At 40.5% G+C, this 24,585-nt stretch overlaps 1 protein-coding gene across 1 annotated transcript; it reads right to left on the reverse strand.

Annotated features, from left to right (window-relative positions):
* Nucleotides 1-15,167: 15,167 nt before the first annotated feature.
* LOC122058831 lies at nucleotides 15,168-18,704 on the reverse strand. The gene is made up of 3 exons (XM_042621525.1): nucleotides 18,422-18,704; nucleotides 16,070-16,154; nucleotides 15,168-15,600 (listed from the first exon to the last, which is right to left on the reverse strand). The coding sequence occupies exons 1-3, from the start codon at nucleotides 18,603-18,605 to the stop codon at nucleotides 15,567-15,569; spliced, it is 303 nt and encodes a 100-aa protein (XP_042477459.1). The 5' UTR covers nucleotides 18,606-18,704; the 3' UTR covers nucleotides 15,168-15,566.
* Nucleotides 18,705-24,585: the final 5,881 nt, after the last annotated feature.

Here is a 24,585-nt window from a genome sequence, read left to right on the forward strand (position 1 = left end):
GTCGACCCAAGTGGCTAACAAGGTCGACCAGATTCTGGCGGCTTATAATAGCCCACGATTTGGGCTACTGATGGGATTATTAGTTACTTAATTAGTTCTGATCTAGTTTCTACTTTTCAGATCTAAATTAGTTTTTAATTTCAGTCATTGTTAGTTTCTAATTTCTGTTTAAGTTAGTTTCTAGTTTCAGTCATTGTTAGTTTCTAATTTCATTAGATTACAATTTTTCAATTTTAGTAACTACACGTTAGTAGTTTAGTCAGACAATATTTAGAAGCTTTGAGTTTCTATTCTTTGTAATATTACACCCCATCATTATAAATAAATAAGGGCTGCTACTGCAGCCCGCGATTGATGCTGAACTACAAAACTCTTGTTGTTGCTGCCGCTAGCTTCTATGGCTGCTCCTTGTGTTTGATCAAAGCCTAGGGATTGATGTTTGATCCAATCGACACTTTGCAGCGAGAAATCCAAGTGGATCTTTATATTTTTTTGGATTTCTTATTATCCTAATGTCATTCAGCCAGTCAGGTAAGTGCTCTAAACATTTTGCAGAATTTCTGGGTTGAGTTCTTTGTTCTTCTCCACTATCGGCCTATTCTGTTTGGGAGGTTCTAGACACCCGATGGCCCTGAGATTTTGATCGAGTGTTAGATTGAACCAGAAGGGGACTGATCAGACCATATGTTTGTCTATTTTTTAGTTTTATTCAGTGCTGGCCGATGGTGTTTTCTGCCCAGAATTTGTTGTCTAAATTGTGTCAATTGCTGCTGTTGATTGCTGCCTTTATTTCCCGAGGGATTGGACCATCTAATTAATAATCTGAATCGTTCTCTGTTTCTTAAAATTCTGCTGTTGAATTTCCTGAAGGAGTTAGGATCGATTGTAAGGTGTTATATTCTGCAGTCTAGATTTGAGTTCTGGTTTTCAAGGACCGTTGACTGTGTAGTTTGAACTGTTGTTGCTGTCTACTATTGGGTGGTTATTGGTTGTTCTTTGGTCTACTTTCCTGCATTTTTGGGTCTAGTTTGGCTTGTCAAATCTAATCCTACATTACAATGAAATATTAGGTCTATATTCAGCAGGTTGATATTTGAATGAATCTGAAAGTGAAGCCAAGGAAGAAAGTGAGACCAGCAGCTGTACTTAGTATTACTGGGAAGAAGAGGAATAAGAGAAGGGAAAGAAAATCAGATCTCCTACCTGATCACCCTTAGAATCCCACTGAGATTGATGCAGTTCTGTTCCATACAGCACCATTGAAGCAAACTAATGTTTCGTTCATCATAAAATATTGGGGGAGCTCTTAGACTGCTCTTACAACTTATAGATGGGTTGAGTAAGCCATAAGGAAAGTACAAGAAAACCATTAAAAAAAGAACTTCATGATGGGAGTTAATGCATTGTAGTTAGACTACTAAATACAAGATAGAGTAGACTCTAAGAACTCTATGCTACTAATTGATTAAGAGAGATATAACAAAAGAAAAAAAAATCATGGTCCCCACAATTCTGGTTTGAGTGACAAGAAAACAACCAGACCAACGGTCTGGCCGCCCAACCCTATGGTCCCAAAAGGGGGAAACCATGGGCTAATTATGGCATGTTTCCCTTCTCCAATAGGATTGTTACCTTTCAGCATCTTAAAGAATGGTAGGCACTTTTTAGCTGATCTTGACATGAAGCAGCTCAAAGCTGCCACTCGCCCTGTAAGTTCTTGGACTTCTTTGATCGTCCGCGGTGGGGCCATATCTCCAGTGGCTTTTATCTTGGCCGGGTTGGCTTAGAGACCATATATCCAAGGAATTTGCCTGAGGTAACAGTGAATGTGCACTTAGCGGGGTTCAACTTTATGTTGTACTTCTTCAAACCTTTCAAACCTTCGAAGGCTTCTTCTAGGTCAGCTATATAGTCATCTGCCTTCAGGCTCTTAATGAGCATATCGTCAACTTAAACTTCCATGCTGCGACCAATCTGGTTCTTAAAAAGCTTGTTCACCAGTCTTTGATACGTTGCCCCTCCATTTTTCAATCCGAACAGCATCACTTCGTAGCAGTATTGGCCTCTCAATGATGAATGGCATCTTTGGGATGTCAGGCTCATACATCTTTATATAGTTGTAGCCCGAGTAAGCATCTATAGAACTTAGCATTTCATGTCCCGAAGTGGCATCAATCATAAGATCGATTCGTGGCAGAGGGTAACTATCCTTCGGGCATGCTTTTTTTAGATCTATGAAATCAGATTCGCCATTTGTCGTTTACCTTGGGGACCATTACTACGTTCGCAATCCACTCGGGATGGTAGATAGGCCTGACAAGCCCCACTGTTAGGAGTTTGTACACCTCATCTATTTTTTATTATCTTTCGGAAGCACCGTTCTCTTCTTCTGTTGGACTTGTTTGTTGTTGTCTCCCTCAACGATGTACACCAAGGTAAGTTCTGTCGGCTCGCCCTGCATCAGGTTGGAATCACCTCGGAGATCCTCAATTGCGATAGGCAGGGTTTTCCCGGATTTGCTCTTTCCCAAAAGACTAGTGGCATAGCACTTTCGGTCGTCCTCCTGATCTCATCGAGACTCTCCGATTCCCTTCTCTGTCAGGAACTTCATCCTAAGGTGGGCTGTTGAGACAACTGCTACGAGGCTATTCAGACCAATCCTTCTGAGGATACCATTATATCCGGGCGAGATGTCAACTACTATGAATTCAAGCATGACCGTGGACACTTGGTCTTCTGTCCCTACTATTAGTGCTAGCTTGATCAATCCCTCAACTTTAACCAAGTTCCTCGAGAATCCTTGTAGGGGATAATCAACTCTCCTCAGAAGCTCGTCCTTCAACCCCATCTTCTTATAGGCATGGAGGAATATGATGTCAGCTGAGCTCCCATTGTCCACCCATATGCGATGAATTCAGCAGTTGGTGATCTGCACAGTGATCACCAGGGCATCATCATGTGGAGCTTTGACTCCCACTAGATCTTCGTCCAAGAAAGTTATGACATGCCCAGTTTTCTTCTTATTCGATAACTCGGTTGCATTAACACTCATGGCATAGGCTTTGGCCTTTCATGCTGAGGCTGAGCTTTATCCGGTGGTGGGTCCCCCATAGATCATAACTTCACGCAGGGGAGCCTACGGGGTAGGGTACAAATCATGGTTGTCTTGTCTTCCTCCATTTTGTCTTTTATTATCTTGACTTCCCCTTCTTTCAGGTTCCCTTTCTTCTTGTTAGCTTCATCAATCGAGCCTTTGGCCATCTCGGTTGGCTTGGCAGCTTCGCTTGTCGTGGCTCTGCCTTCTTACGAATCAGTTGAGGTACCCTCTCTGGAATCTAGATGAGGCTCTTGATCTCTCCCTTGAGATGCCAGCAGTCATCAGTGTCGTGACTATGATCGTTATGGAAATGGTAGAATTTGTTCGTGTTTCTCCTTTTTGGATGTCCACTGAGTTTGCCTGGCCACTTTACATAGTCTCGATCTTGTATTTGCATCAAGATCTGTGACCTTTTTCGGGAGAGTGTAGCTCTCAAATGTTTTTGGTAGGCTCTTGGGTCGATCAGAGTCTCTGTCAGATTGGCGTTTTGTGCTTCACCCCTCCTGAGGTGCTGTAATTTCGCCTCTTTTTGTTGAATTTTTTGCCTGCTTCCTCTGCGTTGTCCTCTATAACCTCCGCCACACGGATGTACTTGTCGCAACAGGCCTTCAGGTCGGACAGATTCCATGGTGTTCTTTTAGCGAGGGATGACTTTAAGCTTTTATCCTTAACCCTACCCAAGAAGGCTACAAACTCCACGTTTGTGTCCAGGTCTCTTACTTTCAACTTCTCTTGGTTGAAACCTTTCATGTACGCCCGGAGAGAGTCGTCCTTCCGATGCTTTACAGCCATCAGATCTACAGACATCTTTGGAAGGGCCTTACTGCTCAAGAAGCCCCTCACAAAGACCTAGCTCAGCTCTCGGCAAGTATGAATAGACTTCAGGGGAAGTCGGTTGTACCATGTTAGGGCAGCCTTCCTGAAGGCAAGAGGGAGTGCTCCGCACATAATATGCTCAGAAAATCGATGGAATTGTATCGTGATCTTAGAGCCTTCCTGATGATCAATTGGATCGGTGGTGCCATCATACGTATCGTATTTCAGCATTTTGAATCCCATAGGGAGCGGGTCTCTCATCACTTCATCGGCTAAGGCCATATCATTGGTGAGCTTGGGCTCCATAGCTCCTTCCCGATTCTACGAGACCTTTCTAATCTCCTCCTGAAGATCTAGAATCATTCACTTTAATGACTCGGCATTCCCTCTGCCACAGGGCTCTTCTCACTGAGCTACTATAGCCGCAGTTTTCACTCCTCCAGCCCCATCTGGCTCCTTTCTTATATGGTTGCAGGGTTGCGGTGAACCGACTGAGCCGACACTACTATTTACTGCCTTGTGGCCTTGTGACACATGAACACTTCAGCTTGGTGTCGCCTTGTCATGCGGTTGAGTGACTGCCTTAGGTACACCACGAATGGTATCCTCCAACCATTCAAATCGTTGCTGCAACTTAGTGAATTGTGCCCGGTGGGAGCTTGAAGGCCAAGTGGTGCATTGTTTTGATTGCCATCATGATGGCTGGCCTGGTGACTCTGGGATTGTCGGGTTCTACGGCTTGGCCCATCATAAGCTTATTCCGCAATGACATGGCTCACGGCTAGAGGCAAAATTGCGGAATTTATATTCATGTTAGGTGCAGGGGAGGTAGTCTTTCTTCTCTGGTAGGTATTTTTCACCATACCAGGCCTATTGCTCGTCTCACTTCCCATGGACGGTGCCAATCTATTACGCCAAAAAATTAATTGGTGGGTATCTTTGTCCACAAATAAATCAAGTCAAGAGAGTCCCGGAGCTTACGCCAGGAGCAAGGATGATAGTGAAGTGTCCGTACCTTAGGGGTCTTTTCCTATTTAAAGTATAGGGTTCCTTTTAGACGGTTAATCACTTTATTGGGTAACAAAATGGTGGGGTCGTGCTTCTTCTTTGACCAATCTTCTTGCTTGAGCGTGGGAGTCCTCCCTAAATGGGTTACCCTCATTCGCACGTTTATTAGTGGTTAAGATTGATGACGGGTACGTCCTGAGCAAGTGTTGGGGATTATGGGGACTGCATGATCTAGTGTGTTTTCCCATCTTCTGACAGATGTCTTCGGATGGTTCGTACATTCCCTTATGCCACACATCGGCCCACTAATGGTATAATGTTTTTTTGGTATATCAGACAGTATGGTGGATCTTTTACTTCGTATAGACAACAGGATAGTTTAGTTGGTGGGTCATCTTTTGTTGACAGTATCTTTAGGTATCCATCCCAACCTTGTGTGCCACATCCTATCACTTTGACTAAGCCATTCCCTTGCAGGAATACTTAGTTGATGTTGATGATGCATCTTATAGATGGACAATGACAGATTACCAAAACAATTAGGCCCAAAACATGTCATGGAACTCATATGTGGTGCATTCAGAGGAGCGGTTACGACATCTACAGTGGTACGCAACTCATGGATTGGAATGGCCCAAACACTCTACTTGGAATTGATTGTTGAGTGTTAACTGTTGAGACTTGAAACTTTAGAGATAACTCCCAATTATGTGATATTATTATTATTTTTTTTTTTTATCCTTTACATTATGTTTTATTTGTTTTAAACTTTTAATAATATATTTCACATTTTTAGTTAGTAGCTTATATATATACTTATATAGTAGAGTTTCAGTCAACAACTCTACATTAACAAACTTTGGTCAACACCACAAGTATGACTTTTGGTGTTTTTTCCATGAAACTAATTATGTGAATGGGTTAGAAAATGTCTAAAATAGGATGTACACAAAAAATAGGCAAAAAAAAAAAAAAACATTTTGGGAATCAAAACCAAAGTTTCCATCAAAGCGGAAAAATTCCCTAATTTCCTTGAAATTTCTCAAATTTCCACTAAAATTTCAGTCTCCCCTAGGGTTGAAACTCGATATTTTGAACCTTGATTACGACATCTGACATTCTTGATGGTCCAAGGGATCATTTAGAACGGGAGGAGGGAAACGAGAGCTCAAAAGAGTTGGGAGGGGACTTGCCAGAAGAGGAATGGGTTTTAGATTTGGACATTCGGTGGTATTCTTTGAGGGGGGAGGGCTGAGGGTTTTAGAGAGCTTTCCAGCCCCTTTGGCCAAAGTGCAGGATCTGATGGGTTTTGTCTTCCTCAGAGGGGTAGAAGTGGGATCATTAGATAAATTGGGGGTAGCATAGGGGTTCTATGGTGACCAGAGGTTACTGGCCAAGGCAAGGGAGAAGGAGTAGGTTGGAGGGGGGAGGGTCATCAGAAAGGCCAACAGGATCGATACCACGGATAGGAAAAAGGGGAGCTACAGACGAAAAAGATATGGCAAGGTTGGGACCATTAGAAGTCATTGGATCTAAGGCTGGCTAAGAGCCATTTTCAGCAAGGTTCAAGGGAGGCATAGAGGCAAGGGAGGGGGATGTCAAATCGGAGCTGATGCCTTCCAAAGCGATTGTAGTCGTGGCAAGCAGCCCTGGCAAGGGGCCTAAGACAGAGGCACGGGTGGCATCAAGATCAGAGATGCCAACAGTGTATCTAGCATTGGCGGAAGGCCAACAGTAGTAGAGAAGTCGAAGTTGGCAGAGATCCAATAGCAACAAGGGACGTCGAATTGTGGCTGACGTCTTCGAAGGCGATTGTAGACCTGGCTAGAGGGGAGGAGAGGAAGCAGACATGGCAAGGAGGCATTCATGGACTGGAGGGAAAGCAGGAGCAACAAGGATTGCCGAATTGCAGCTGACGCCTTCAAATGCGATTGCAGACGTGGCGAAAGAACCTGGCAAGGTGCCAGGAGAGAGCAGATGTGGCAAGGAGACTTGGCAGGGGGCCAAGGCGAGAAACCAGGGGGTCAGATGAGTATCAACAGAGGAGGCTGGAGCAGTGGAAGCCAGCAACGAGAGGGCCAGGGGTAGGGGTGTCAACACCGGTAGGGCCCGATCGAGTCCGACTAAGCCGACCTAGACCGGCCCGATTAATAACATGTTGGGCTCATATATAAATAGGTGGTACACGGTGTAGCCACCTAGCCCGACGGGCGCCCAACCTGCCTGACACATTTATAAGCCCAACTTGAATCGACTCCTTTAAACCGACCTAGCTTGACTCCTTTAATACTACTTATATTTTTTTTTAACAGTACTTGTATTTAGTGCTAAGGCTATTGTGATATGTACTATTGAGATGGTGGTGGTTGCTATCTGAACATTCATCTTTTTCAGGCATAGTTTAATTGATTTGAACTTGCTAAAGTTGGGTTGTGCATGCATAGTTTAATTGATTGGAATTCCACGGGTTAAAGACTTGAGTACCTTAGTAACTTAAGTTGTTATGCCCATCTTTGGTTTAATCCATTTAAACTATGGGATCTTTCTTTGCTATGCCCATTATTACTTCATTTTATTGGTATTCCCCGTAAGCCCATTTAAAAGACCAATTATAAAGAGGGTTTGTTTAAAGTTAAATAAGTCTGAAGCCCAGTTAAGGCTTATTTATGACAATTCAATTAAAGTTTGCAATTGACCGGCCCGATTATTAACCATACCATGCCCGCCCTAAACGGGCGTTTAAGGTACAACCCTAGAAATTGGTCGAGCCCTATTAGACCCGACCAAAATCATCCCAACCGACCTTTTGACACCCCTAACTAGGGGCCCAGCCAGTGCAAACTAGCAGAAGGAGGCAAGCGACAGACCAGAGAGGGGACGGTTGGGGTTCAGGATTGGGACATACGAAGCAAAGGATGGAAGGTGAGGTGGGAAAGGCAAACAAGCATCGGACAAAGGAGGGAGAGCTAGTTTATGGTCGGGTTAGGAGCGGTATCTTCAAGCCCAAGTGAAGGTGAGCCAGAGAGGTGGAGGGAGTGGGCCAGACTGGACTAGAGGAGGGTTAGTAGGTGGGCCTAAAGAGAAGGCTAGGAGAATGGGCCAAAGTGGGCCGAAGGGAAAGAAAAGGTTGGATCAGATTTGGGTTGATGGGGGCATTAACGGAAAGAAACTCAAACACAATGGAGATGGTGGGCCCCCAAAGGGAAGAAGAATGGGGGGAGAGCACGAAGAAAGAGGTAAAGAAGAGGTGAGAGGGCATAAGTCGGTGGTGGGAGTGGAGAGTGGGAGAGAGACAGAGGCATGGAGGCCAAAAGCAACAGGTACAAACCATAAGGGAGGGTTAAGGCAGATAACGCCTTCAACAGACCCCAGAGGGATATCAAAAATCGGCAAAGACAAGCTGTCAGGGTCAGCTCAGAGCCGTCATCAAAGTCAAGAGGTAGCCATCAATAGGGAGAAGCGATTATGACCATCGGTTTCAAGCTGGTAGTCTGCAAGGTCAAGCAAGGAGGGACAAGCATCCCTGGAGCTTTTCGGCCAGGCCATGAGATTGCGATTCCAACGATAGTGTCTTCTGTGATGATCAGATATAGGGGAGATGGATCTAACCCTTGAAGGGAGATGAGGCTAGTTCTCAGAAGCAACTATGTCCTGTGGCGAGATACAATCAATTACAGTCTCAGCAGTAACATTAGAGGAGCAGTAGGTAGTTTGGTGGCCAAAAACCTTGCAAGTAGTGCATTGGGGAGGAAACCACTCAAAGCGGACCGTTTGGGTGAAAGAGTGGCCATTATCATCATAAATGGGGATAGTGGCAGGCGGGATGGTGTCAACAATGATCTCAACGCAAATGTGAGCAAAAGCAATTCTGTCCTTCGTCTTGGTACAAAGGTATGAGAGTAAAGGTTTTCTGATAATTGAATCGACAATACTTAGCCCCTTGGTGCACCAGAAGTGGAGAGGCAGAGAGGGGAGTGTGATCCATATCGGATGGATTGGTAGTCCACCTTGCTAAGGATCGAGTACTTATCCCATTGCCTGGGAAAGATGGCTTCCATCCCACTTGCCAAGGACCAGCTTCAAGGGCAGTGATTTTGTCTGTTTCTTCAGAGAAGTCAAACACAAAGATGCCATTGTTTAGCATAAATGTAGAAAGCCTTCCTTGGATCCTCCATTGATTGGATAGGGAGGTTTTACCGATGTTAAAGGGGGGGACGGCTACCAAGAAAGTGTTCGATTAAGCAGTTCTTCCACTTTGAGATTTCTAGTTCAAGGAACCGCGAAGGGCAAACACCAACAGAAATGTCATTGATGATAGGAGGGGCAAAGTGAAGGGTATGTCCCACAGAGGAGGGGTGGGGAGGAGGAGGCTACTTGGTTCGGAGGCTTAGAGGGAAAGGTGGAGGAGGGGGCGAAGGAGAGTGGGGTACTAGTGGAGGGAGGGGGTGGAGGGGCAGGGGAAAGGGAGAGGGGGAGATGGAGGTGGAGGTACCATGAGGGCTGCCGACGATGGAGGCCTTTGAGGAGGGGACAGTGATGGGAGGTTAGTCATTAGCGCATGTCTCAGTATATTAGTTCTTCCAATGGTTGGTTTCTGTTCCTGATCTCTATTTTTTGGGAGGTTTTGGTCTTATAAAAGACGACCCCATTGACACATTTGAAGCCATCGACATTGAACAAGTAGAGTTCATTATCCCATTGAAGTACTTTGAAGAACATCAAGCTTATGCCATTACATTTGTATCCTCAAAGTGATACCTGAATTTTTCTGAATTTTTCTACGGATTGAAGATGGATATGCACTATAATAAAATCATCCTTACACTCTACAAAATTCGAGGATGAATTTTTTCTAAGGGGCGAGTTGATGTAGATCAAAGTTTGAAGAAGAGGACAAAACTAAGAGTAAGAAAATACTATTCAAGAAAAATTGTTCACTTACATGAACAATAATTTGGGTCAATATCACTTTCCTATTTTGTTCCTCTTTTGTTAGTCAATTAGTTTCTACTTTGTGACAAGTTTCCTTTTTGAGTTGAGTTGCTAGTTTCTAATTTGGTTAAAAGCTTGGTTAGCAAGTTAGACACAAATTAGAAAGTCCTATTTCAATCCATTAGTTTCATTTTTTTATTATTTCCCTATGTCCAAGGTATGTAAACAATTTAAACCCATTGTTCATAATGAAAGAAAAAAAAAAAAATTGAAGTTTTTGAATTTGAGTGTTTATCCAAGGTTGAGATCTCAAAGAACCAAATTGGATTTATGCACGGTAGATCCACCACCGAGGTTATCTACCTACTAAGGAGGTTCATGGAAAATTATATAGCCCACACAAAGGAGCTCCACATGGTTTTCATTGACTTAGACAAAGCATATGACAAAGTTCCTAGAGATTTAATCCGACATGTCCTAATAAAAAGAGGTGTCTAGTACTTATGCTAGTACTTATGGACATGTATGAGAGCACGGTGATTAGTGTGCAATTTGTAGGTGGTCAAGGCAAGGAATTCCCAAATACAATTGGGTTACATCAAGGATCGGTCTTAAGCCCCTATTTATTTGCACTTATCATCATGGATGAGTTAAGTAAGAACATTCTAGATGAGGTTCCATAGTGTATGCTCTTCGTGAATGACATCATGTTAGTTGATGAGACTAAAGCAGGGATTAACGCTAAATTGGAGCTATGAAGATCTACATTGGAAAAAAAAAGCTTTAAGATTAGTAGATCGAAGACGGAGTATATGATGTGTAACATAGAAGATGTTTATCAGAGAATTAAAGTGGATGTAGTCAGTGGAGAGGTGCGTTCGAAGTGTTGTGCGATCAACGTATCCCTTTAAAGCTTAAGTGAAAGTTCTATAGGACAATTTGTGACCAGCTATGGTATATGGGCGGACTATTGGGCAGTTAATAAGTGTTATATAAAGAGCCTATGTGTAGCTGAGATGAGGATGTTAAGATGGATGTGCGGCAAAACTAAGAAGAATAAAGTAAGGAATGAGTATATTCGAGTTGATTTGGGAGTTGCACCGACCAAAGACAAGCTCTGCGAATGTCGTTCAAGGTGGTATGACCATGTTCAAAGGAGGCCTGAAGATGCCTCAATAATGAGGAGTGATCTGATTCAGATTGAGGGAGCTAAAAGAGCTAGGGACATGCCTAAAATGATCATAGATGAAGCGGTGACGAAGGACATGCATAGTCTCGATCTTGCCCCAAGTATGACCTTGGATAGAGCCTATTGGAGGGCAAGGATCCATGTAGCCGACCCCATGTAGCTAAGACTCCTGACTTGTTGAGTTGTGCCTTTCCTCTTACTCTCATCTTTATACTCACCCTTATTCTCTCTTCTCTAATCGTGATGTTTAGCCTTTTTTTTCCCTATTGTGTTTTGATTGGATCCATGTAACCGGCCTCATTAAGTTGGCATTAAGCTTGAGATTATTGTTGTACCCATGGCTGAGATAGCTATTATCTTAAAGGGTGAGATGCCCATTCACTAATTCTTCTTCCCCCTTCTCAACACGTCCATTGATTTTCTTTCATTTCATTATTTTTCTTCTTTATTTGTTTGCTGTGAGGAGTGTTTGAGTGATCATTACAAACTTGTTGAAGTTCATAATTTTCATGAAAATACCAATTTAAAGGCATGTAGCTATTGTACTGCAAAACTTCCATAAAGTTTTTTTTTTTTTTATATTCTTTAAGCATAGCTTTCCAACCAGTCATCAGTTGAGACTTATCTTTTGAAGGATAGTTGCGCATTACACACGAGACCTTTGTTCCAAATTTGAGTTCATTGAGGCTGAAATCTCTATATATCGAAAGTTGTCAAATGTTTTCTAATTAACGTCAACAGCATAACTCTCAATCCAACCATCAAAATTGTCTCATATTTTAAGGGTTTGTTGGGCACCACAAGAGGAGCATTCAATCAAAATTTGAGGTCCACCAGAGCCTCTCAAAGACAACCATAGGCCTCCCACTATTTCAGCCAAAATTGAACTTCTATTCAAAATCAGATTTCAGATTTGAACCTATGAGATCCTATCTGGGGTTGGGTAGTTCCTAGAGCCTTACATTAGACTTCTTCAAGAACATCATCCATAAGAGTCACAAATTGGGGAAATCTCAAAGCATGCTCTGCATCTCCTTCATCGGAATGGTGGCCCACATAAAGTGTAAGATTGCCAACGTTGAACATATTGTTGATCTTATGGTAGGAGGCAACTCTAACATATAGGCATTTGGACCAATGCGCTTTAAGATCTTATAAGGACCTATATTTTGAGGATGGAGCTTGTCCATAGTACTAGGAGAGAAATGCTCCGATGGAACTCCACATAGCAGCGATGTAGGTTAGCGGTTGACTGATAGCTTTCATTGGCAACGGCAATGCGATGACAAACATCAGCGTGTACCTCCGTGATATGCATAAGGAACTCATCTGCTTTAACACTCACACGGGTATAAGGTGGTAATGATACCATGTCAACCGGTCGTTGAGGTTGGAGGCCAAGTACAATCTCAAATGGTGTGCGACAAGAGAAGGCCGTATTCTCATAATCATGAACTAGGTCAACATAGCAAACTGCCAAGGTTTCTGTTCACAACTTCCGTCTAACCATCAGTTTGGGGATGGAATACCGTAGAGAACTTCAACTTTGTGTTGGTCTTTAGCCAAAGAGTCTTCCAAAAATAACTCATGAACTTCACATCTCTATCAGAAACAATAGATTGTGGCAGACCATGTATACGCACTATCTCCTTGAAGAAGAGCTTGGCTAAATGACTTGCATCTATTGTCTTCCTGCACAGCATGAAATGTGCCATTTTCCCTGTGCTTTATATTGTAAAGGTATTCATTATTACCACATTTCGACTAAATGCATCAACCACTTGGTTCTCTTTTCCAGCTTTGTACTTTAGGGAAAATACAAACTCTTGCAAATAAGCAATCCACTTAGCATGTCGATTGCTAATGGACTTTTGGGAATGGAAGCACTTGAGTGCCTCGTGATCTGAATAAAGTATGAACTCCTTGCCAATCAAATAGTATCTCCAATGCTTAAGAATTTGAATAACGACATAGAACTCTAAATCATAAGTTAAATTCTGTCTTTGCATCATTCAACTTTTCACTGTAAAAGGCAATCAGATGACCCAACTTGCATAAGCACTCCTATCCGAACATGGGATGCATTAGTAGCCACTTCAAGCATAAGGTCAAAATTTGGTAGCCTAAGCATTGAGGCCTCTGTCATCTTCTATTTGATCACCTTAAATGCTTTAGTGGCAATCGGGGTCTAATAGAATGCCATTTTTCCTCTCTTTGTGCACTCCTTAATAGGTGCCATAATGGCGCTGAGATTCCGTATGAACCATCTATAGAACGACGTAAGGCCGTGGAAATGAATACCCATTGATCCCCTAGAACTTCTATTTTAACCTTCTTAATACAAGATGTCATCTCAGTCCACATCGTGTTACCTTGCTAACACTTCCCAATGCCACTTCCTCCCTGTCTCTCAAAAGGCTCCCCTTCGTGCATGATACACTTTCCCGATCACACATCCCTCCACCCATAAAAGGAAATAGAGTCATTGGGATTCAAATTTCAAAAGCTTTTGCACTAGGAGAATCTATACTCAATGCCTGTGAGATGAATCGAGGGTGTCCATGGCAACATGCGAAAAGCCCATAATAAGGTGGTCCTAGAAGTACCCGCCCAGGGGCGTGTTCCAACATGAAAGAGGCCCTGGTGGTCAACTATGTGAAACTCCACGAATGTGGCCTGCTTATAATCAGATCACCCGTTTGATCTAATTTGTTCCATTCTCATAGAAGTATTTTATATACCATTCCATTAAAATGGTTCCCCCTAAGGAATCCACCTCTTCCTCAAAATTGAAATCAAAAGCAAGTTATGCAAAAGCAATCCCAAAGCAAGCCCCTTCAAATCAAATGGTCCTCCAAAGCCAATCCTCGCAAGTCCAATCAAATGTTCCTTATTCCCATACAGTGATATTAGGAACATCTTCTCAGTCTACCCAAGTCTCTAAAACCCAAACCCAAACAGTCTAGTCCGGTTATAAAAGCCAGAATGTCCTAAAGACCTTTTGCCATTACCTTTTTCCGGTTGAGGAACAATTCAGCAATTACTGTAGTACCCCTGCAGATATTGCAAAAAGAGTGTTCTACAATGATTGGCACTACTATTCTACCAAAAGTCAAGAATACTATGAGTTCATCCTGGTAGATACTGACTATCTCCGAATAAAGCAAATTTTTTTTGATAAGCAAGATCCCACATTAGTCACCCACACCAAGGTGACAATCTGCAAAATCCTTAGTGATAAGGAATGGGGACAACATCCCTTGACAAGCAAAAGGCATTCCCAACAATATGCCCCATGTATGAACCCTATCTCTTTAAATTCTGTGGTTTTAAATTTTGTATACAATTTCCCATGTAAGAACCCTATCTCTATATATATTTGAATGCTTTTTTGGATTCCTCGTGAAAGATTGTTTAAGTTGTGATGTCCTTGTGTTGCTTCTTGTATATCTCTTGGTTTTACAGAGAGTTTTTTACCAAAAAAAGGGTTGTATGGAGAATAGAAACATTTAAGAATTTCCTTAATAACTTGCAACTTGGGATGTAATGCGAACTCAATAGATAGCACCTGACTGTAAGTTATATAAATAGGGATAGTTTGCATAGGTTTAAATGTCATGGCTAGACCGAAAGAATCAGTTTTAAGAATTTCTATATAATGTGTGCAATCGTTTTGCTTGTCATAATGATTAATAGTGAAGTAGCAAATCACTTAATTTGGTCTGGTTGATTGAGAAGATATTTCTGATTTGAACAGGTGCCCATTCAACCTTTTATTAGCATCATCTGAGATTGAATCTATGGGTCCCACCAGCGAGTCTGCTCATGTGTCAGTTTTGCCAATAATCTAGAAAAAAGATTGAATCATTGAATCTTAGCAATGGTTGTATCCTTTAGTTCTTCTACCCCTTAACTACGTTAAATATTGAGGTTGTATTTTGTAAAGAGGTTTAACGACAGATGACTATCCCATGCATGAAAAACTACTGACAGTTAAAGATTGGAAGACCACATTACTGGCGCACAGTGGTGACTCTGACAATCTGTTCTCTCTAATTCTCCCCCAACCCTTTTCCGTAATTCCTTTTGGGAATCCTGATTTGAACTTTGGTTCTTGAAAGTGATGTTTAGGGATTGGCTACTCTGGTTGGGTCGAGCGTTTCTATTGCAGCCCCTACTGACATGTTTAATTCTGAAAATATGGTTCTTGAGTGCAGCTCCTATATATATGTCAAATCTGGAAATTTGATATTTGTTATAGTGGCCTCTATGGATGCATTCAATTCTAAAATTTAAATTCCCTGGTTGTAGCTAGCTCTACCTTGAAGACTTTGGCAATCATGTTGATGATCTTAGCAGCTCCGGCAGTTAATGGCCTCTCGTGTGGATCTGTATTCAAACCTTGTGAAGGCTTCTTGGTTGGAAATGGTTCTCCCCCAAAGGCCGGTGATGGATGCTGCAGAAGCTTAGCTAAGACCCAAGCTGATGCGTGCAACTGCATCAAGGACTTTTCTGTGAACGGTTTTAAACTTTCGAAAGCCAACGAACTCTCCTTACGCTGCAAGTTCAAGTGTAAGTAAGTACTCACAATCCCCACCTGACTCTCCCACACAGAAGGGTTCTTTTGAAGCAAAATTTGACAAACTTCTCCCTTGTCTTTTCCTGTGAGTTACAATATATGTGTTGTAATATGGGTACAATAGTATTTCTGTCCTGAGTGTATACTCGTAACTTTCACCTATTTCAATGCTCGACATTCCACACCAGATAAAAGAAACATCAAAATTATGAATATTTTTTGTCATCTAAAATTTAGGAAGATAAAATGCATGCCTCTCCTATATGAAATTGCATGGTTAATTAGTGTGAACAGCCAATGAGTATATAACAAATATCATGATGTAACATGATTATATTTTTTAACATGATTATATTTTTTAACTTCTCACGCACTTAACATACAACTCCACAACTCCATCATGCCAAAGAAATTTAGAACAAGAAATAGTAAACTGAGATTAGCTTACCAGTAGATCGCTTGGTATTCCTTTTTTGTTGAAGCCATTAACAGTGATAGACACGGCTCAGAAGAAAATCCAGACTCTATGAGACCTGGTTCAAGGCAAGAGAATTTAAATAGTTTTAGCATACAGATTTTGTGACATATCTACGACAAAATATTATCATAACCAGACGTTGCAATAAATGTAATTTAAGCTATTATTGACAACATAGAATAAAGATCTGACGAGGGAAAGAAAGAATGAGCTTGCCGAGCGAGGGAATCTTGCATGTTCTTCCTAACAATTATTGATTCTGACGGGAATATATATCATATGGAGGAGGTTGGGCACGTTATTAGTTTTCCTATAACTAGGGGAACAACCAGTGGGCACTGGGTGGGAGGGAGGGCCTTTCAATGGGTTGAGAGAGGCAGATTATGCTTGGAAAATCTCTGCAAATCTAAAAAAGTAGGAGAGTTGTTACTTTTTTGGTAGAAAAATGTAGAAGCGTCAAGTGAAAGGGAGTAAGTGGAGAAAATGTGGACTGTGTACATATTTTTAATATTCCTATCATGATTAGTATAGCTTTAACTTTAAGACAGTTTTCCTTACCCAACTTGGTGAATAAGAATATATACACTCATAAACGTCAACATAAGCATCAATAGAGCCATAATCCAGAACTATTAAATTGCGTTCAGCTCCAACTTTCCTACCACTTCAACTGCTGTTGGTTTAACTACTAAAATAAAGGTTCGGCCAATCAATATCAATATATGCAGTCTTGTTTTTTTAGTGAATAAAAAATTATATTAAAATAAACAAAGATAAATCAATTAAACAGGTTACCTTAAGAAAAGAAAAAAAAAATTGGTATCAAACGTTGTTTAAAAAAATAAAATAAAATAAAAAGAAAAAACAAACGCTGTAGAATATAATTACGTTTTCCACAAAATTGTTTTTTTTTTTTCGGTAGAATGTTTTCCACAACGTTTTGACTCGCGATTTGAATGTCTCTTTTCTTTAGTTTTTTCAAATAAATGGGACCATACTCTATTAGTGTTGTCGTCCTATTGGTACCAAAAAATATAATTTTTTTATTTAATAATACTTCTTCAAAAAAGGCCAACACCATTTACCCCACGGCCCTACCCTACCCACTATCATTTCACCCGACATGGGGTGGTTGGTGGTCTGACACACTGACTCGTGATCGGACCATACCGGGCTTTCTATCCCCAATGCTTCCTTCTTCCTCTTTACCGCCTCAGCAACATCGGCCCAAAATCCCACACCCAACCCCTGCTTCCCCGGAAAATAATCCTCTGTTTTTCTCATTCGTGCTTTGTTATCTACAGAACACGACATGTGGACAACAGAGAGATTAACGCACCAGATGTAATAATCCTCACCTAACCTTAACCGTTGGATCCTCTGTTGTCCACGTGTCGTGTTCGGCAGGTAGCAAAACAAGGAAAAACAGGGATGGAAAAACAGAGGATTTTGATCCTGCCCCCCCCCCCCCTCCCCTCCCCTCTCCTCCCCTCCCCTCTCCCCTCTCTCTCTTTTCCCCTTAACTCCAAAGTCCATACCCTCTCCTACCTATCATTGGCCTCTGCCATTCCCTAGTTTCTTGGAGGCTCCTCTAAGGTACTAGTCACCTCTGTCCATTTGAGGGTAGGATTCAGGAGCAACTGAAGGAGGATAAAAAACAAACAATTACCACCTGTGAGAAAGGTTTTGAAACTCTAGTTCATTCTTCGGATCTGGCAAGGTCGACATCAACCTGGATTGGACTGAATCAATCAGATTTGTCTTTATTTTTCAATAAAAGTTACTTTTTATAATCATTTTAATCTTAGTGAAACGATATTGGATAGTTAAAGATTGAGACCAGTTCGAAGTTTAGGTTTTCATTCTCTCCGGTCCTTTGAATGATTGTATGTTTGCTGTCTTGGCTCTTTTTTCTGTTGATAGTAAAGCCGAAGGTGGATTAAAGAACTGAGTTGGTTTTTCTTTTTGTTATGGTCTTTTCTTTTGTATTTGGCTATGATCATTTTATTAATATATTCTTTGTTGATCTTTAGTTAAAAAAATAAATGATCTGCAACCAATTGAAGTCAATATCAATTCGAATTAACCAATATTATCTGATCCGATCCAAATTTTAGAACCATGCCAGTGAGCGAAACCGAACGGATTTTAGGAAGTACATGTCATCCAACAACCGTCACTCTGGGTACGAGGAGGTAAGGTTGTTCATTTTTGTTCATCAACGTTTAGCACTAACCTTCGTTTAATATATAGCATACATATATACACACACGTGGTATGGGTGGGAGCCCATCCGAGAAAGAGATAGTAGTAAGTACTTACCTGAGCAGCAACCATCACTGGACTTCGGAGGCCCGTCTCCCAACACGAAGGATTCAAAGCAGACACGACATCTCCACACGAAAGGCCATTGACGACCTGAGATTGGCACAGCATCATCATCAACCCACAACCAAAAGTTCCAACACATGTAATCTCTACCCTTGGAATTAGTAGAATAAGCCATATTGACAACATAGAATAATATGCAAATATTATCATAGCCCACTGCATGCCATCCAAGAAGCTCCTCAAGTCTCCTCTCTCCACCATCCAAATCATTTACTGTAACACAGAAAATAAAATGGAGAAATCAGTCAGATTTTGACAAATCTGCAACATAAATGGAACTGTTAAAGAGTACATCGAAAACGAAAAACAAAATTTTGACAAGGGTGGTCAAAGAAGTAACCACTTGTGAGTTTGTTGATAAAATGAAACTAAACGACAGCAACAGTAGAGGATTACACGGGTCAACTCCATAATGCATGTTTACATTACTTGGCCACCAAAAAATAGAAGACATCACATTTGACTCTATTTTGACTGATTTATCAATAGACACAAAATTAAGGCAAAATGGTCGCGGTACGTGCAGAAAAATATGAATGTAAAACGTTCGGAGCTCGGTGAATGTTCACGTAAGTGATATGATTGACACGTGTTAAATATGTTCATCCTGCTAACAGAGTTGTAAACGGTTACAACTCTGTTTAATATTATTAATATTTAAATAAATAAATAATAAAAATCCCAATATAAGTGGACTCCTCTTTTCATTCCGCTTAGAAGTCTCAATCCTTTCTTTCTCTCTCTCCTTGCTTCTTCTTCAAGGTTGTTCCTTCTTTCTTCTTCATTTTTCACCGCTCTCCAGTCTAGTTGAAGTTTTGTTTACCAATTTGAGTGAAAATTTGCATCCATGGTAAATTCTCATAGGTTAATAATATCTACCCAATAAGTAATAATAAAATCCTAGATATTCAATAGCTTTGTTTACTTTATAAATTCAAATGTCTTGTGCCATATCTGCAAGCTTTACTATCCAAATCCCTTCCCTGATGATTAATATGTAAACATGGTTTTTGGATATGTGTGGCAAAGTCTCTCATATGTTCAGTGCCTGAAAATAATTATGTTGATTTTTTTCTTATCTCATCCTATTTTGAGAGAGAGAGAGAGAGAGAGAGAGATGATGATGATGGCGGCTGTAGAAATAAGGAACAACGTTGAAGAAAAAGCAAAAAGAGAGAGAGAGAGAGAGAGAGAGAATTGAGATTTCCTAACAAAATCTAAGGAGGAGTCCGTTTATATTGGATTTTTATTATTTATTTATTTATTTATATAAAAAAATATTAGACAAGTTAAGTAACCACATCCGTCATCTCTCCACCCTAAAAACTAGGAATCAGTTACAATATAAAAAACTAATAGATGGTTTAGATTAATCTAAACTTAAATGGACGGCTAATATTAAAAGAAAGTGAAAATAAGATTGCAATACGTACGTCCTGCTACCACTCGCCCCAAAATTAATAAAGCAATTGGACAAGCAAAAGACACAAAGGAAAGGAAACAATGTATGTATAAAACTAGCCAAATTGAGGGAAAAGAAAAGTACACATTTCAACCATATTAAATGTATCGAAAGTGAACATGGTAATGTTTTAATACACAAAGAAGAGATCGATGAGAGGTGGATCAAGTATTTCAACAATTTACTAAATGACTGTAATACAGGTAGAAATATCTTAAGAGGTTATAATAACTATCAAGATGCTACAGATCGTAGATACACGGAAGATTACAATAAATGAAATAAAAACCATGGAAAAGATGAAAATAGGTAAACTAGTAGGTCCAAATATTATCCCAATTGAGGTTTGAAAGAGTCCAAGAATTTGTGCATCATTATGGCTAACTAGGTTATTTAATAAGATTTTGAGCACAAAGAAAATGTTCTAGTATTTGTGTATCATTATGGCATTGCCCTTATTCATGATAAGTTGCAAGAAACTCGTCTAAGGTGGCATGGAATCATAGGGATGGAGCATGACACCTTTTTCCTATTCAATTCCCTTAAAAACTGTTCAAATTTCCCTTCTGTTTTGTTATTTTCTTCAATTAACTTAGCTTCACAAGCCCTTCAAAAGCAACTAGGTCAGCCACCTTGTTCCTATTCAATTCCTTCGGCACTCGTAGGGATGGAGCATGACACCTTCTCCTTCAATGTTTGCTACTCTCTTTTCCACGGTAAAAAGTTAAGTTACATTGGGTTTGAGTTTATATGTTTTAGGCACAAGGGTAATATAGTCCATTCAAATCCACACTTAACAAAGACTAACGGTAAAGAGTTTGGTTCTAATTGTCAGTAATGTAGAGGGTGTATCGTTAATAGTGGCATTCTTCGGGGAATAGCACTATAAATTTTCCCAAAACAAAAATCGAAAAAGTGAAACAATAGCCCGCCCCTTGAGTGAAAACTATTCATGCTTCTCCATTGTCCCAGGTGCTGACATGGAAACCATGAGATAAGTTAGGTGCCATTTGATAACGTTTTCAGAAACATTCTTTTGTGCTTAGAAACTGAAAAACACCTCAAAAACTGTTTGATAAACCTGTTTTGTTTCACCTGTTTTTTTAAACATAAATAGAAATTTGTGCTTGTTTCTGTGTCTAGAAACGGGTTTTGACAAAACAAGTCAAACTTGTTTCTCTGTTTCTTGAAACAACTTATGGGCCAAAAATCGATGGACCCCTGATGAAAAGTTTCATCTCCCAACCCAGCATTTACCTTACCCGGCTGCTCTCCAAATCTTGAAGGTACTCTAGAGAAATGAGAAGGAATACACTAATTTTCGATTTACTGGTGGAAACCTTAAATCCACATCCATCGATTCCTTTGTGGATTTCTTTCAATTCTCTCTATACCCTCATGAATCGATTACTGAATTGTTGCTGGGGATTGAAGTTCATGGCTTCCATAGAACCTAGGAATCCGCCACGGTCAATGCGGCTCTGCAACTATGTTTTGACCACAAACTCATCAATGGCATCTCTAGATTTAAAGACTACCCATCTAAGTAATCGAACTCATGAAGCCACTGGTTCTTCTCTTTCGGTTCTTACCTATCTTTCTATGTCGTTGAGGAAAGGTTTCAGGGACTCGAGCTCTCCATGAATCCACTCAACATCTTCAATGGCTCCCTTTAGAAGTGGTGACTAGTTTTGGAGTCTGTCGGACCATTTCTTAAGGATAAAGGTCATGAGGGCTTCCACAATTGCTAGAATTTGAAGGTCTTTTGGATTCAGGAAGTGATAAGAAGATCAAAATACTTTTCTTTCGGAGTTAAGGGGGAAGATATGTATGTGTATATATATATATATGAGGAAATTACACTCCCCTTCCCTGAACTATGGCTTAATATCAAGTTCTCCCCACGTACTTTCATATATACCAACACCCTCCCCTCTAGTTTGAAGATGCTTTCAAGCATACCCCTTCTGTTAGATAGCCCTGTTAAGTGATGACATCATCATTCAAACATGTAATTTTATGCCGAAATTACCCTTCCCATATGAATTAAGCCTCCAACCCTAAAATATCCAAACAGAAGATCTCTTCATCGCGATTTGGATTTGCCCTTTCTTCATCGTTGTGCTCCACAGTGGATGGCAAAAATCCAGCAATGATTTGCTCCATCGTCGCTCTGCTCCACCGTCGAGAGAGTTGTTCTTGGCTATCGATCTTCTCTGTCGTCACTGTCCCTTCTTCATTGCTCTGCTCTGCCGCCATAACCGCACCAAATTGCTTGTCTCCACAAAGCGGAAAAAGGACAGACTACACTTGACTTGTTCTCTCTGCTTGGAAAAATGTCTTAGAAGAGAGTGATTGTGAGGTTGGAGCTTTGTCCATGGCGTCTAGGGTTCCGTTCTGGTTTTTCATTTTCGTTTTGTGTCTGTTCCTTTCATCTTATAAATTAGACTCTGCTACGGAAGGAAAAGAAGGCAAGTCTGGGGAGTTTGTTCTCACTCTCGATCACACCAACTTCTCTGAAACTATTGGCAAACAAAAATTCATCATCGCTGAGTTCTATGCTCCATGGTATTACAATCAATTGCTCTATTCCTCTTCTCTGTATGAAGAATTGATTTGTGCACATTCAGATGATCAGATCTATTACTGATTTTTTTTTTTTTTAATTCTTCCCTCGCGGTTGTGATTTTAGTTTCATTATATTGATCTAAGATTGTTCCTTCTGGAAATTTTAGAAATTTTGTGGACATTTTTCCGTCTTCGGTGACAAATAAATGATTTATTATGAAGTCCTTTTTGTTTTGCAAAGATTTTTTTTCCCCCCGGATGTAATAGTATTGTTTTAGCCAATGGTTGGATGGAGGTTTTCAGAGTCTCTGGTGTCTTTTTGTTTTGCATGCATTTGTTCAGTTTCTAAAGCTCGAATTCTTGAATTATTGAAAGTGGACTGGTAAAAATTGACTACTCCAGCAAGGATGTGAAGAAGAGGATGCCTACTTGAGTGCAAGGTGCAGCTGGGCGAGCTTTCTTCTAATTGTGAGAGATGTTTCAGAAAATAGAATGGTGATGAAGAAAATAAAAGGAAATATAAGTAGAAACCAAAAGGGTAAACAGGTCTTTTTATAGTCCAATTTAACACCGTCAGTCACTTAAGGGACGATTGAAAGCATCTTCAAACTAGAGGGGAGAGTGTTGATATATATTAAAATATGTGGGGGGAACTTGATATTAAGCCATAGTTCAGGGGAGGAGAGTGTAATTTCCTCTATAATATATATATTTAAAAATTGCAAAAAACAATTCCAGAAACAGATTTATCAAACACCAAAAAATCCGTTTTTGGAAACAGAAACGGAGAAAATCATTTATGTTGTTTCTAGACATAGAAACATGGTTTAAAGTATCAGTGCGTATCGTGCCGTATCGGCCAATACGGATACGTATTCGTATCGGTAGGCATCGGCACGATACATACCGATACACTAAGGGAAATTTTGGGCCTCTTTTTGTGTATCGGCTTATCGTACGTATCGTATCGTGCCGTACTGTATCGATACCGATACGTACGATACTCTATGATACGAACTTTTGAAAATCTGAAAATTCCCGAGTATCGGTACCGTATCGAAGGTATCGTGCAGTATCAAGCCGTATCGTACTGTATCGGTACGATACAGCTACTTAAGTGTGAATTTTTTGTTGTTTGAAACAAACACTTCACACTCTCACCAACAGTTTTCTAGATTTTTTATATGTTATGTAAAAACAAGTGTTCTACAACTTCCATGGAAATTTTTTATTTTTCTCAAAAAAATATATTTTTTTAATTTTTTTTTCCGAAATTAATTTAAAAAAAAAATCCCAAAAATTTTTTTTTTTTTAGAAAATTTAGTTCATTCAACTCTTCAAAATAATGTCATAACTTATAATTACTAAATACATGATTTCAAATGAAACCCACATTTTTTCCCCAAAAAAGTGAGGATTTCAATTTTTTTTTATTTCTCAGATCTACTCAAATATATTGGTCCACACTAGGAGTGTCAATTCCTAAACCGAACCGGTAAAACCGGCCGGACCGAACCGATAACAACCCGGACCAAACCGAACCGAAGCCTTATTGGTTCGGTTTGATTTCGAGTATTGCAACCCCAAAACCAAACCAAACAGCACCGAAAACCGGATGAACCCGAAACCAAACCGAAACCGGCTCAAAACCCGGACCGAAACCGAAACCGAAACCAAACCGGTAAGAAACCGAAACTCCAAAATTCATCAAAAAAATCAAAATTTACATAGTTTTGTATACATTTGTATGGAAAGTCGAATCCAAACTAGACCAAAAACCAAAACCAACCCGGTTACAAATCGATTTAAGAAACCGAAGTTCAGCAGTTCAGCATTTGGTTGTTTCCTAATGGCTCCATACTAGTTTAAAAAACCGATCCAAACCGAAATGAACCTGATAAATCCAAACTGGTACCAACCCGAACCCAAACCGCACCGAAGCAGACACCAGACCGAAACCGATAAATCCTTAATGGGTCGGTTTCGGTCAGTTCCAAAGTCACACCGAAACCGGTGAAATCGGACCGAAACCACACCAACCCGGACCGTTGACACCCCTAAGGCA

The sequence above is a fragment of the Macadamia integrifolia genome, chromosome 13, assembly GCF_013358625.1.
Source record: "Macadamia integrifolia cultivar HAES 741 chromosome 13, SCU_Mint_v3, whole genome shotgun sequence".
NCBI classification, from domain to species: Eukaryota; Viridiplantae; Streptophyta; class Magnoliopsida; order Proteales; family Proteaceae; genus Macadamia; species Macadamia integrifolia.